Source organism: Delphinus delphis, chromosome 2 (genome assembly GCF_949987515.2).
Source record: "Delphinus delphis chromosome 2, mDelDel1.2, whole genome shotgun sequence".
NCBI classification, from domain to species: domain Eukaryota; kingdom Metazoa; phylum Chordata; class Mammalia; order Artiodactyla; family Delphinidae; genus Delphinus; species Delphinus delphis.
In genome coordinates, this window is record NC_082684.1 from 99,814,368 (window position 1) to 99,826,945 (window position 12,578).

At 39.8% G+C, this 12,578-nt stretch overlaps 1 protein-coding gene across 4 annotated transcripts in view; it reads left to right on the plus strand.

Annotated features, from left to right (window-relative positions):
• TJP1 (tight junction protein 1) overlaps positions 1–12,578 on the plus strand; it is a 116,496-nt gene that overhangs the window by 60,568 nt on the left and 43,350 nt on the right. For all 4 annotated transcript variants that reach the window (XM_060005291.1, XM_060005292.1, XM_060005293.1 and 1 more), the window contains exons 5-8: positions 1,236–1,512; positions 5,821–5,924; positions 6,506–6,674; positions 6,979–7,126. In XM_060005291.1, coding sequence (XP_059861274.1) covers positions 1,236–1,512; positions 5,821–5,924; positions 6,506–6,674; positions 6,979–7,126 — 698 coding nt within the window. The remainder of the gene's footprint in view (positions 1–1,235; positions 1,513–5,820; positions 5,925–6,505; positions 6,675–6,978; positions 7,127–12,578) is intronic.

Consider the following 12,578-nt stretch of genomic DNA (forward strand, 5'->3'; position numbering starts at 1 on the left):
TGTTCCAAAGCTTTGTAAGCCTACTGGTGAGTGGGGCTGGATCCCAGAGTGGCTGGCTGATGGGTCCAAGGTGTTTCAGAGCTAGTATCGGCCTACTGGTGGACAGGGTCAGGGTCCTATGTGTCCCAGGGCTAGTGCCCAGCGTAGGCAGGCTGGTCATGGAGTCTCTGGCTGCAGGGCCCTGGGGGTCCAGGGGCTGGTGCCAGCCTACTGGGGTGGGCTGGGTCCTGACTCAGCAGGTACAGGGCTGTGGTATCCCGGGGCTAGAGAAAATCATTTAAATATCGAAGCATGACAACTCATCAAACTTGGGAGGAAGACAGTTGAAACCAGGAGGGAATTGATGGACTAGGAGAATAGGAGGGCATGGAGGAGTCAGACATAAGATGGACATGGAGAAGTTTCAGTAGATCAGGGTGTCAGAAGTAGAAGACAAGGAGTGTTACTCAAGAAGATCTTGCAGATCTCTGATGAGATCAAATGCATACTGGTGTGAGAAGACAGAGTGCAGTCCAGGGATTAAGAGGCCACTCAGTCAGAAGGCAACGCAAATAGATCTTGATCTTACAGAAAGTAAAGGAAATAAGTGGACAGGGAAAATTGAACCAGTATCAGAGTCAATTGAGTAAAGAAAGCCAGAAGAAGGAATTTATGCATAGACCATAAATTACAAATTTTGGAGAGAGAGAAACAAAGTTTGTATTGGTGGAGTATCATGGAGTTATTAGCTCCAACACAACACTAAGTTCAGTGTTAGTGTGGAAGTACAATAAATTTCTCTCTTAGAGTTCCAGTAGGACAGTTGTGGGCCTTGATACTCATGGATTCTGAAATTTTTAAGGAATCAAGTTGGGCCTGCAAGTTTGCTCTGGTTTGGTAACAACTACAGTATATTTGATTGTATTAGAGTACAGTGCTCCCTCCTTTATTCAAACCACCAGTAATTATTAGTTTTCCTGTAAGCTTGTAATTATTACACATAGAAGATCTTCTGAATTAATTAAGAACTTTATTAGGCCCTCTATTCCAAATTTGCTTCTTAACCAGATCTGTTTACCAGGAGAGCAGAAAAGATAACCAATATAGAAAAGTATTCCTTATTAATTTGTTATATTTGTGTATTATATCTCTTATTTATAATGAGTATGAGACCAGAAAAATGTGATCTTCCTCTCTTAAGAACTGAAAGTACATATATGAAAATCAGCTCATATTCTAATCCTTCTTATTTGTAGACCATTCGAAGGAAAAAGAAAGTTCAGATACCAGTAAGTCGTCCTGATCCTGAACCAGTATCTGAGAATGAAGAAGATAGTTATGATGAGGAAGTACACGACCCGAGAAGTGGCCGTGGGGGCATGGTTAACAGGAGGAGTGAGAAGAGCTGGGCCAGGGATAGAAGTGCAAGTCGAGAGAGGAGTCTGTCTCCGCGATCTGATAGGCGATCTGTGGCTTCCAGTCAACCTGCCAGACCCACCAAAGTCACACTGGTGAAATCCCGGAAAAACGAAGGTATTTTCTACCAACTCGTTTATCATTTTCACATGAAAATTTTAAGACTAATTTTAATGAGAAGTAAGTTTGCCATCACTTTATATCTTTGCTTTGTTGTCTTCTGTTATCTTCGTTTTTGTGTCCTGTTGCTTTAAATCAAATCTTGTGATGTCAGGCTTCAGGGGTCATCTGTTTCCTCTTCTTGAATCATTTTGTTGTAGCAGATAGTACTTCACATAAATTGTCCAGTAGTTGGATTTTGGATTACTTCTTGTGAGTAGAATAGGCTAATACAAGAAATGTCACGCCATCACCAAGTTGCAATTCAGTGTTTTACTTAGCTGTCAGGATCAGTAGTACCTACATCTGGGTAGAAATCATTGGATTCGGAGGGAGGGCAGGCTGCCTTTTCTAAATGGAGAGTCGGAGGGAGAGGACCCGCCACAGGATATTGCTCTAAAAGCAAAGGACTTGTTTGTCAAAAAATTTTGAAACTGAAGCCTAGCTGCCTCCCCTCAGGTAATCACATTTGATACAAATGAGTCTGATTGTGGCTTCTTGCTGCCGTGGGCATGTCTCTCCCATGCAGGAAAGCGTTGATGACTGATCATTTTGATAAAAAGGTGTAAGAGTATTTGAAGGCTGGCTCTGATCCGCTTTACTGAAACCTGACATGTCTCCTGGTTATTGCTCCCCTCTGCCCTCATCCATACCAACTTCTCAGTCAGACTGTCTGTGTTCAGAGCTGTTTCTCCTTGTTCACCACTCACTCTTCAGCCCTCTCTCTCTGGTATCTGCTCCTAGAACTGGTCATACTAAATCCGGTAGAAATTTCTAGTCTTTATCTTACTTGCCTTTTCAGTACCATTTCACATAGTTAACCACTCCCTGTTTTTTTTGAATTTTATTTATTTTTTATACAGCAGGTTCTTATTAGTTATCTGTTTTATACATATTAGTGTATATATGTCAATCCCAGTCTCCCCGTTCATCCCATCCCACCCCCACCACCCCCAGTTTCCCCCCTTGGTGTCCATACGTTTGTTCTCTACATCTGTGTCTCTATTTCTGCCCTGCAAACCGGTTCATCTATACTATTTTTCTAGGTTTCACATATATATGTTAATATACCATATTTGTTTTTCTCTTTCTGACTTACTTCACTCTGTATGACAGTCTCTAGGTCCATCCACGTCTCTACAAATGACTCAGTTTCATTTCTTTTTATGGCTAAGTAATATTCCATTGTATATATGTACCACATCTTTATCCATTCATCTGTTGATGGGCATTTAGGTTGCTTCCATGACCTGGCTATTGTAAATAGTGCTGCAGTGAACATTGGGGTGCATGTGTCTTTTTGAATTATGGTTTTCTCTGGGTATATGCCCAGTAGTGGGATTGCTGGGTCATACTGTAATTCTATTTTAGTTTTTTAAGGAACGTCCCTACTGTTCTCCATAGTGGCTGTATCAATTTACATTCCCACCAACAGTTCAAGAGGGTTCCCTTTTCTCCACACCCTCTCCAGCATTTGTTGCTTGTAGATTTTCTGATGATGCCCGTTCTAACTGGTGTGAGGTGATACCTCATTGTAGTTTTGATTTGCATTTCTCTAATAATTAACCACTCCCTGTTTTTTGAAATAATGTTTTCTCTTGGCTCCTGTAATGCTGTGGGTTTCAGGGGTTCCTCCCTCTTTCTTTTCTGTATCCTTGGCAATCTCTTTGTCCTCATTCTACCTTTCAGTGTTCTGTGGATTTCTGTTCTAGAATCTCTTTTCTACTTCATATAACATCTTTAGGAAATCTCATGTCTCTCAGTGTCGTGGGCTGCTCATGATGGCACAGCTCCTTCCCTAGGTCCAGTGTGTGTACCCTGGTGCCCCAGCTGACTCATAGGCATGTACATTTAGGTGTTCGTCTGCATCCCTCAGATACAGCACATCTCCCTCGTGGAATGTTTTTTATGAAATATCCCATTGCATATATTCCTGTCTACCCGGTCTCTCAAGCCAGCCGGGGGCAGCATGGTATAGTTTTCCGTGACATCTTTTTTCCCCTGCTTTCCTATGCCCGGTTAACACCTTCTAACTTCCTAAACACCACACTTGACTGTCCTACTCCTCCTTTCTCCACCACCACCACCCTCATCCAAGCTACCAGCATCTTTTTTTTTCTTCCATCTTTATTGAGGTGTAATTGACATTGTATATTAATATGTAAAGTTGTTATGTATTTAAAGTGTGTACAGTGTGATGGTTTGAGGTATGTATACACTAGGAAACGATCACCACAATCAAGTTAATCAACACATCGTTACTTTTTCCTTTTTTGTGTTGTGGGGCACGGCGGGTGAGGAGCATCACACCACTGTCTATTAAGTGACTCACCCAGCCTCATGATGCAGTCTCTGGATCTCCCTGGTCCATTCTGTGGACTGCTCCACATGGTTACAGGGTCCTCTGGGCTGCTTCTTCTCTGTCTGACTCTTGCCCTACACTTATGACTTCATCAAACCTGTCTTGTCTTTCCTTCATACCTTCTGGTGCACTTGTTTTTAACCATTCTGTCTCGACCAGTGTGCACACGCACGCACACACCCACACCCACGCGCATGCGCGCGCACACACACACACACACACACACACACCACCACCCCCACCCAACCTCATTTCTCAGGTTTATATTCTTTTTTTTTTTTTAAACCCACATTTGTTTATTTATTTATTTTTGCTGTGTTGGGTCTTCGTTTCTGTGCGAGGGCTTTCTCTAGTTGTGGCAAGCAGGGGCCACTCTTCATCGCGGTGCGCGGGCCTCTCATTATCACAGCCTCTCTTGTTGCGGAGCATAGGCTCCAGACGCGCAGGCTCAGTAGTTGTGGCTCACGTGCCTAGTTGCTCCGCGGCATGTGGGATCTTCCCAGACCAGGTCTCGAACCTGTGTCCCCTGCATTGGCAGGTGGATTCTCAACCACTGCGCCACCAGGGAAGTCCATTTCTCAGGTTTAGTGTTAGTATTTCCTAGGTAGAGTTTCAGCTTTAGCATTTGCTTCTCAGGGAGGCCTTCTCTGACCCCCACTAGGCACAGAATCATGTATTGCTCCATCCGAACTCTTCATCACACAGGTAATTGTGGTAACGTCTTTTTCCCTACTGACTAGGGAAGCTGCCAGAGTGCAGGGACTGTCTCAATTGCTGGTTTTTATCTCTAGTGCCTACCACCTAGTTAATATTTACTAAGGAAATACTTAGAATAAACGAATACATTAATATACAAGGAATATTTTAGAGTCATCTCTGTATTTTGGTCATTTATAATTTTTAAGTCTTAAATAAGGACAGTCTTTTAATCAATACTTTCTTTCTGTGAGATATAGTCACCATTTCTAAAGCACACATAGTTGACTGCCTAGATCCCCTAGAAGGTCATTTTCTTTTTTTTAACCCTGATTCTATTCCTGCTTGTGAACACTCTTTGTATATTTGCCTTAAGTTGAACTGTAACTGATGTAACTTTTAAAAGCTTGAGTAGCAGGTCTGCTAACTTATCCCATCTTAAAAACAGTTTTGTTTCCCTTCTGGTTTTTGTTTTGTTTTTCTTTCCCAGTAAGACTCAGTCCTACTCTTTATCCTAACGCAACCGGGGCAGTCCTGTTCTATTGACATTATACTGTTAGTTGTAGTCATTGTACAGCTTTGCAGGCCCCCTGGACAGTTTTCTGGACTCTCCTGGTAACTTCTTTAACTCTGACCACTCCCTCACCCACAGGTGCAATTAATGTTGCCACGCTCCTGGGCACTTTGGGCACTTTGTCGGTTGTTGGAAGGACTGGCATCTTTAACTCCTCCCCACATCTGCTTGGCTTGTTTGAAGCCCTCGTTTGAGTGGTGCACACTGATGCTCTGTGTATGTCTCTCAGAGAGGTGTTAAAGTCATCAACAAAATCGTAAAGGATTCCAGAGTTTTTCTTTTCAGAATTTTATTCTTTAAACCTTCTGAGAAGCTAGTGCATCAGCATGACACCATCAGAGAGAAATGGTTATCTCTTCGGATTTTTCTCTCTTTCAGTACAGTGAGAGCACGATGTGTCAATCTTTTGTTTGAACCACGCACTTTCCCTTTGCTTTCACACTGACAGTGAAAACTTTCTGATGATTAGAGGAAATGTCGTCTTTGCAGGGAGGCCAAGAATAATTTCTTATTACTGATTGTACTTAAAAACTCTATGCGGTGATTATTAGTTTCATACTTTTAAACTCTTTAAGAGTCTTGGGATTTTACTCTTGGGATTTTACACTAAAGACATTTAAATATATTATTTCAGAATATGGTCTTCGATTGGCCAGCCATATATTTGTAAAGGAAATTTCACAAGATAGTTTGGCAGCAAGAGATGGCAATATTCAAGAAGGCGATGTTGTATTGAAGGTATAGTCATATTCTTACATTTTGATGAACTGCAGTAGAAAACAAGTTCTAGTGTGACCACATAGCTCCTGTTCATGCTTGAAGCGATTTTGCCAAAAAGAATTAAAAATCAGTATTTGGGGACTAGATAGTTTGCCACTGGCTATTATTACATGTCAACACTGACGCTTTTCTTTGGGCATAGAGTCATCCTAGAGAATTAATAGCGCCAAATGTGTATTTTTCACTAATAGGAGTTACTTTTGTAGATAGATTTGTTTGTTGTTCCACATTAAGTGGTTTTGATAACTCCTCCGGATATTATTGATGTGTTTTGTTAGTTTGCCCATGAGTAATAGAAAGTGATGGGGAGGAGGTAGAAGATGCTAATTTGGGCTTTTCTGGCAGAGCAGCAGTGTAGTACAGATTTTATTATTTCAGTAAGGAGGAGTACTTTGATAGTTTAGGAAAAGTGTAAAGGGAATATTTTGGTTCTCAGAGCAAGCCCAGGAGTAGTCTAGATATTCCTGTTCATGTCAGACTAAGTTAACGTTTGTATTTTTGTCATTTACCTTCAACCTATAGTTTCTTTTCTGTTGCAGATAAATGGTACCGTGACGGAAAATATGTCATTGACAGATGCAAAGACATTGATAGAGAGGTCTAAAGGCAAGTTAAAGATGGTAGTTCAGAGAGATGAGCGGGCTACCCTGCTGAATGTCCCTGATCTTTCTGACAGTATCCACTCTGCTAATGCCTCTGAGAGAGATGGTGAGTGTGGCTCTGTTTGCAGAGACCCTTTAAGTGACCTGTTTCTTAAAGTGGGAAGATTTGACATTTTAGAATGAAATGATAATTTTCTATAAGCCAGACACCTTCAAAATATAAGAATTCAAAAAAAATTTTTTCTGTTGACAGCTCACCAATATCAAATAGTAGCTGATTAAGTTAATGCTTAAATCAACCATTTTATATGAAGTTATATTTAGTAACTTATTTCCATTATTATTGGAGTACCTTATATTTTACTGTAGTCATTTCATGGGAAAATAAACAGCACTCTTTTGTTTAACAGACATTTCAGAAATTCAGTCACTGGCATCAGATCATTCTGGTCGATCACACGACCGGCCTCCCCGTCACAGCCGATCACGATCTCCTGACCAGCGGTCAGAGCCTTCTGACCATTCTAGACAGTCTCCACAGCAGCCCAGCAATGGCAGGTAATCATGCTCTGTTGTTTAAAATAAAACAGGTGTGTGTGCTTGGTACATGTTTCTGGTTTTGCTTAGAAATAAAATTAGAAGATAGGTTGTCTTTGGATTACTTAAATTAGGTTCGTGTTTCTTTATCAATTTAGGTATTTCTTATCTAGAATAACAGAGGTCAAACTGTTTCATAAAAGGCCAAAGAGTAAGTATTTTAGGCATGTGAGCCAAGTCTTGTTACTACTCAGCTCTGTCTTTGTGGCACAAAACTAACTGTAGACAGTATGTAAATAAATGGGCATGGCTGTTTTCCAATAAAACTTTATTTTTAAAAAGTTGGCTCTCAGCTGCAATTTGCTGACCCACTGCATTAGAAGATGCCAGCAAGCTTTAGGACAAGTTAACTGTATACAGTAGAAGTCCTTTAGTGGAGAGATTAACCTGGACTTTATTTTCTGCTTTAAAGTACACTGTCTGGTATTTATGCCAAAGGGTCTGCTATGCTAGTAGTATATGACTTACCTGAGTTTATAGTCTCTGGGGTCACATATACATTTGAGAATATGAGGAAAATTATGACTCTTCTTTCCAGAAAAATGCACATGTACACATACGTGTAGCACTTTACATAAGAATTCTGGACATTCCCCAGGGCTCTGTAGGCCACCTAGGGGTGGACCTAGGGTTTAACAGCAATCCGTATGGAGATCTTCTGTAGACACTTGAAATTTCAGGTCCAGAGCTGACCAGTTTAAGATTCAAGGTGGTGATTTGGGACTTACTGCATGAGGGTGTTAGCTGAAGCCATAAAAGTCACTAAAAGTGCCAAGAGAAACAATATAGATAGAACGCCCAGAGGTGGACCACAGGGAGTGTTCCCTGAGGAGGCAAGGGAGAAGTCCCTCCCTGGGAGAGAGCTGTCCTCAAGATTGTCAGAAATCATACAGATAACAGTTGTTATGCACCCCTGAGTTTAGATATTTGTGAGGTTGATTCTCTCTGAATTTCAGATTTTAGACATATAAATTGTATTAACCCTGATCTTTGTAATTAATGTTATAATTTTTTTAAGGAATATTATAGTATGTCACATGCAAAATGGACTTATAGTCGATTATTAGTTTTAACTGCTGCAGGTTAACATATTAATTCTAAAAATCTCCCTGACACAGTACAGACCTTATCTGGAAAAGGACAGCTGCTGCAACATGTACACAGTGACAGAGCTAACATCCCTGATGAGTCACGGGGAGTGGCTGTAATTGTAACACAGTTCTCTCACCTAGAAGCTAGGCTGGCATCAAGCAATTTGGACATGATTTTCCTTTAAAAAGAAAGAAAGAAATGCTCATCAAAACTTTGGCCATTTGTATTTATTGTAATCAAATTCTAAACCTTAGAAAGTTCTTTCTGATACTTACTTTTTTCCATTTAGATTTCCTAAACACTTGACATCTGTAACTTTAAAAGTTGAAGAGGATTTAAAAATTTTTTTAACTATCTTCATATTATATTGGGTTGTTTTACTCTCTTGGGAACCTCAAGTATTCTTTATGGGTAACACCAGTTATATGAGATCTTTTAAAAATACAGAATCCTGGGCCTGCTTCTCAGTTCATCTGAGGTGGAGGCAGGGAATACTTTTTTAAAGTTCCTGATAGCATTCTCTTCTATACATTACCAGATTTGGGAACTTCTGGTTAGAACATGTAGCATATACTAAGGAAAAGATAGTATTTTGAGTACAGAAGACAAAAAGTCTTCAGATTCTTTTCCAAATGTTTGTACTGAGAATATAATTCCTGAAAATTAAGTGACCTGTCAAAAGACAGGATGTAAAGTAGTACCAGTTGCTTAAAGGTTTCATTTTCATTTCCCCCCTAAAGTTAATATTAAAATCCAGATAACTGTGGGAGTTTTAATATAGAGGGTGCCTTGCATTTTGAGAAACAACTTAGATATAGTAAGAGAGTAAAATCCTAGTATTAAAAAACACATGGGACATTTTCTTTTTGTTATTTAATTTTGTACAGATGTCTTTGTTTTACAAATGTTCTTTAAATGCTCTTGTTTAAAAAGTGAAACAAAAAAGACTGGTGAGAAAAGTTTCAGTTTAGTGTGTAAAACACTAGCCCCACCTTTTTCTCTTCCTAGATTTCTGAGTATTTTCGTATGTTTGTAAGACTGCAGTTATCTGTTGAGAATAGTAACTTTCATTTTGTCAGAGGCAATAGAATATAGTGATTTCTTTGGGCTTTGAAGCAAGTTTTCCTGGGTTTAAGTCCCACCCTGCCATTGGTTACTTGCGCAACCTTGAAACCTCTCTGCACTTTAGTTTTCTCATTTGCTGTAAAAAAAGGCATCATACATTACAAAGTTGTGAAAGTTAAATTAGTTATTAGAACACCTGGCGCAAATATTGGCTGCTCTCATTAGTATGGTGATTAGTAGTAGTAGTAATAGTATCATCAGTTAGAGTTTCCAAAAGTGCTTTCACATCTGCTCATATTAAACCATTTCTAAGAAGATTTGCTCGTTTTGTAGGCAAGTCAGCTTAAGCTGAGTGGTTGTGATAAAGTCCAGGGTTATGTAGTTGACAAGAGATTAGAGCCAGGATTAAAGCTCTTGGCCTTTTGACTTAAGTGTTTGACCTTATGGGTGTAGAGAAAGAAAAAAGTGGAAGGTTACTTAAGGGAGCAGAAATCTATAAAGCATTCCATTGTGTTCCATTGTTGTCATGACCTACTTATGTTCCTCTGTGTGATGTTCTTTTCTTGGAGAACAAATGTTATATGGTCTGAGTTCTGAGAAAAACACATGAGCGTGTTTCTTCATAATAATTGGATGAGCAGTGTACCCTTACTGTTGTCTTGAACATGGGCTGGCAAACTACAGCCTGTGGGCCAAATCCAGACTGCTGCCTGGTTTTGCAAATAAAGTTTTACTGGAACTCATCCTAATTAAGTTGTGGCAGAGACTGCATGGCCCACAGAGCCATTTACAGAAAAAGTCTGCCAGTCCTTCCCTGGTCTAGGATGTTAAAATAGTTTTGTTTTTAAATTGAAAAATAATATATGTATAGAGAATTATTACGGTGATTTTGTTATAGCTTGATGCTGTTGCTAAGTTTGTTTTGTATATTTTATTCGGTGTTTTTTCACTGCCCACTCTGGGCCGAGACTCCCTCTCTAGGAGGGAGCTGGGCATACTGAGAGTCCTTGGCTGGTGGCACTGCCTCATGGCGATTGTCAGGGGCTGTCAATGAGAAGACTCTTTCACTGATTTCACTGCAGTCCCTGCATGACTAGAGAGTATTGGATTTGCAGAGTGTGTTCTAAGCCTCTGTTTGGTTATATTGTACTCTCCCTAGTATTTACAGTTAATTTAACAGATCCATTTTATGCATTTTCTCCCTAGAGGAGCAACATATGTTTACGTTTTTGGTTCTGTTCTATAAACTATTTTAATAAAAGTGACTCTCATGCTACTGATTAATCATAAGCCGTCGCATTGTTGAAAAAATTCTATTACAGTAAAAGCTCAGACCAGTTAGGATAAGGTTCAACTGTAGAAAATTTGCATTGTAAAGGTTTGTATTTTGTATTTCTTATACTCAGTCATTCCATAAACTGACAAGGTGCATCTGAGAATAAGCTGTTTAAGGTTTTTAGGGAATTGTATATTTTAACAAACAGGAAAAAGTCTGATTTATATTTAGCATATCTATTTCATAAAAATGATTGCTTCTGAAGTACTTGAAAGCAGTCTAGAGATTAAAACTGTAGAAGTTTAAAATACTTGTTTCATTGTTTGTTTCTCTTGAGAGAAATGTCTCCACTGAATTCTGAAGTTAGTGGTGTCAGTATTGATACTGCTTATGGTGTAACAAATATATGATGATTAAATTTGTTCTTATGAATGCGAATTTCTAGCCTAAATCCGAGCATTGAGCCAAGTTAAATAATCAAGTTAAATAATGGGATCAAAAATCCTTTAACTATACAGTCCACCTATATCATCAGGGTTGAATGCAGGTTCATGCCTTTGTTCTCTCAGAGTGCCAGGTGAGTCCTCATACACATGCATGTAGGGCATATGGTGTTTCCGCTTAAATACCTTAGAGAAGCCTTGGCTTTTAAATTAAAGATCTAGTTTTTTTATTTACACACCTTATATGTCACCTTCCATGGTTGTTTTCTTTGAGTTTAGAGAGCTGTAAATATTCTTTTGCCCTAGTATATATCGTTTCTGTTAGATATTGTGTAGTTCTGTTTGGAACATACATAGAACTTTGCCAATAGGCTAAAAATTATTGTGGAAACATCCATATACATAAGCTGAACATTTCTTTTTACTGTTTCAAAATGTAGAGAAGTATAACCTTCTTCTGACTGGTGAATTTCAGGGTTTTTTCCCCTGATCCTTGGTTTTAGTCCTTTGTCTTAGGTAGAAAAGATTTTATTACCTCCAATTTGAAAGATGCTTGATTCAAAACAAGATTTATATGTGATACTGTTGGTAATTAATTTGGTGCAGGTACTATTACATTTTCTTTTTCAGACATGCTGTGGAGTCCTGCATCCTTTTTTCCCTCCCGCTTTCACCTCAGAGATAGTCAGGTAGAGAGATTCAGCTTATTAAATCTTAGTGAATTTAATCAACAATTGATGCCTCCTTTTCTATGCCTCCTGTGCCGTGCACAGTTGATGGTGAGTGATCAGCAGTCAGCACAGTGAGTGTTCTTCAGTGAAGGTTGAAAGATTTTTTCCTTCACCAGTAATTTTGACATTACCCCGCTCATTTTTCCTTTATGAAGTTTTGTTTTGTTTTTTTCGGTACGTGGGTCTCTCACTGTTGTGGCCTCTCCCGTTGTGGAGTACAGGCTCCGGATGCGCAGGCTCAGCGGCCATGGCTCACGGGCCCAGCCGCTCCGCGGCATGTGGGATCCTCCCGGACTGGGGCACGAACCCGTGTCCCCTGCATCAGCAGGTGGACTCTCAACCACTGCACCACCAGGGAAACCCCTATGAAGTATGTTTTGATAATGCACATGTTGTCAGTGTATGATTATAAATTATGCCCTCAACAATCTAGGCAAGATCCCTTGTACCACAGAGCTTATATCCAAGTGAATAAAACTGATAAATGCGTTTGAAATATGAAACAGTAATTTGCATTAGCGGTAAAGAAAATCAGGGTGATGTGACAGTGCAGGAAGAGGGGGCAGTATTAGAGACATGCTTGGGCAGAAAGAAGGCTTCTCTACGGTCAACTTATCTTGATATGAGTGAGTGAGAAGGAGCCAGCCAAAGGAAGATCATTCCAGAATAAGACAGAGATGGAGATACATTCAGCTTGTTGGAAGAACAGCAAGGTGACTGGTGTGGCTGGACCACAAGGGCAACATAGCCAGGGATTTGGAGTTCCTAAACGTTTTTTTTTTTCCTGTTTTGGAAAATTGGTTAGG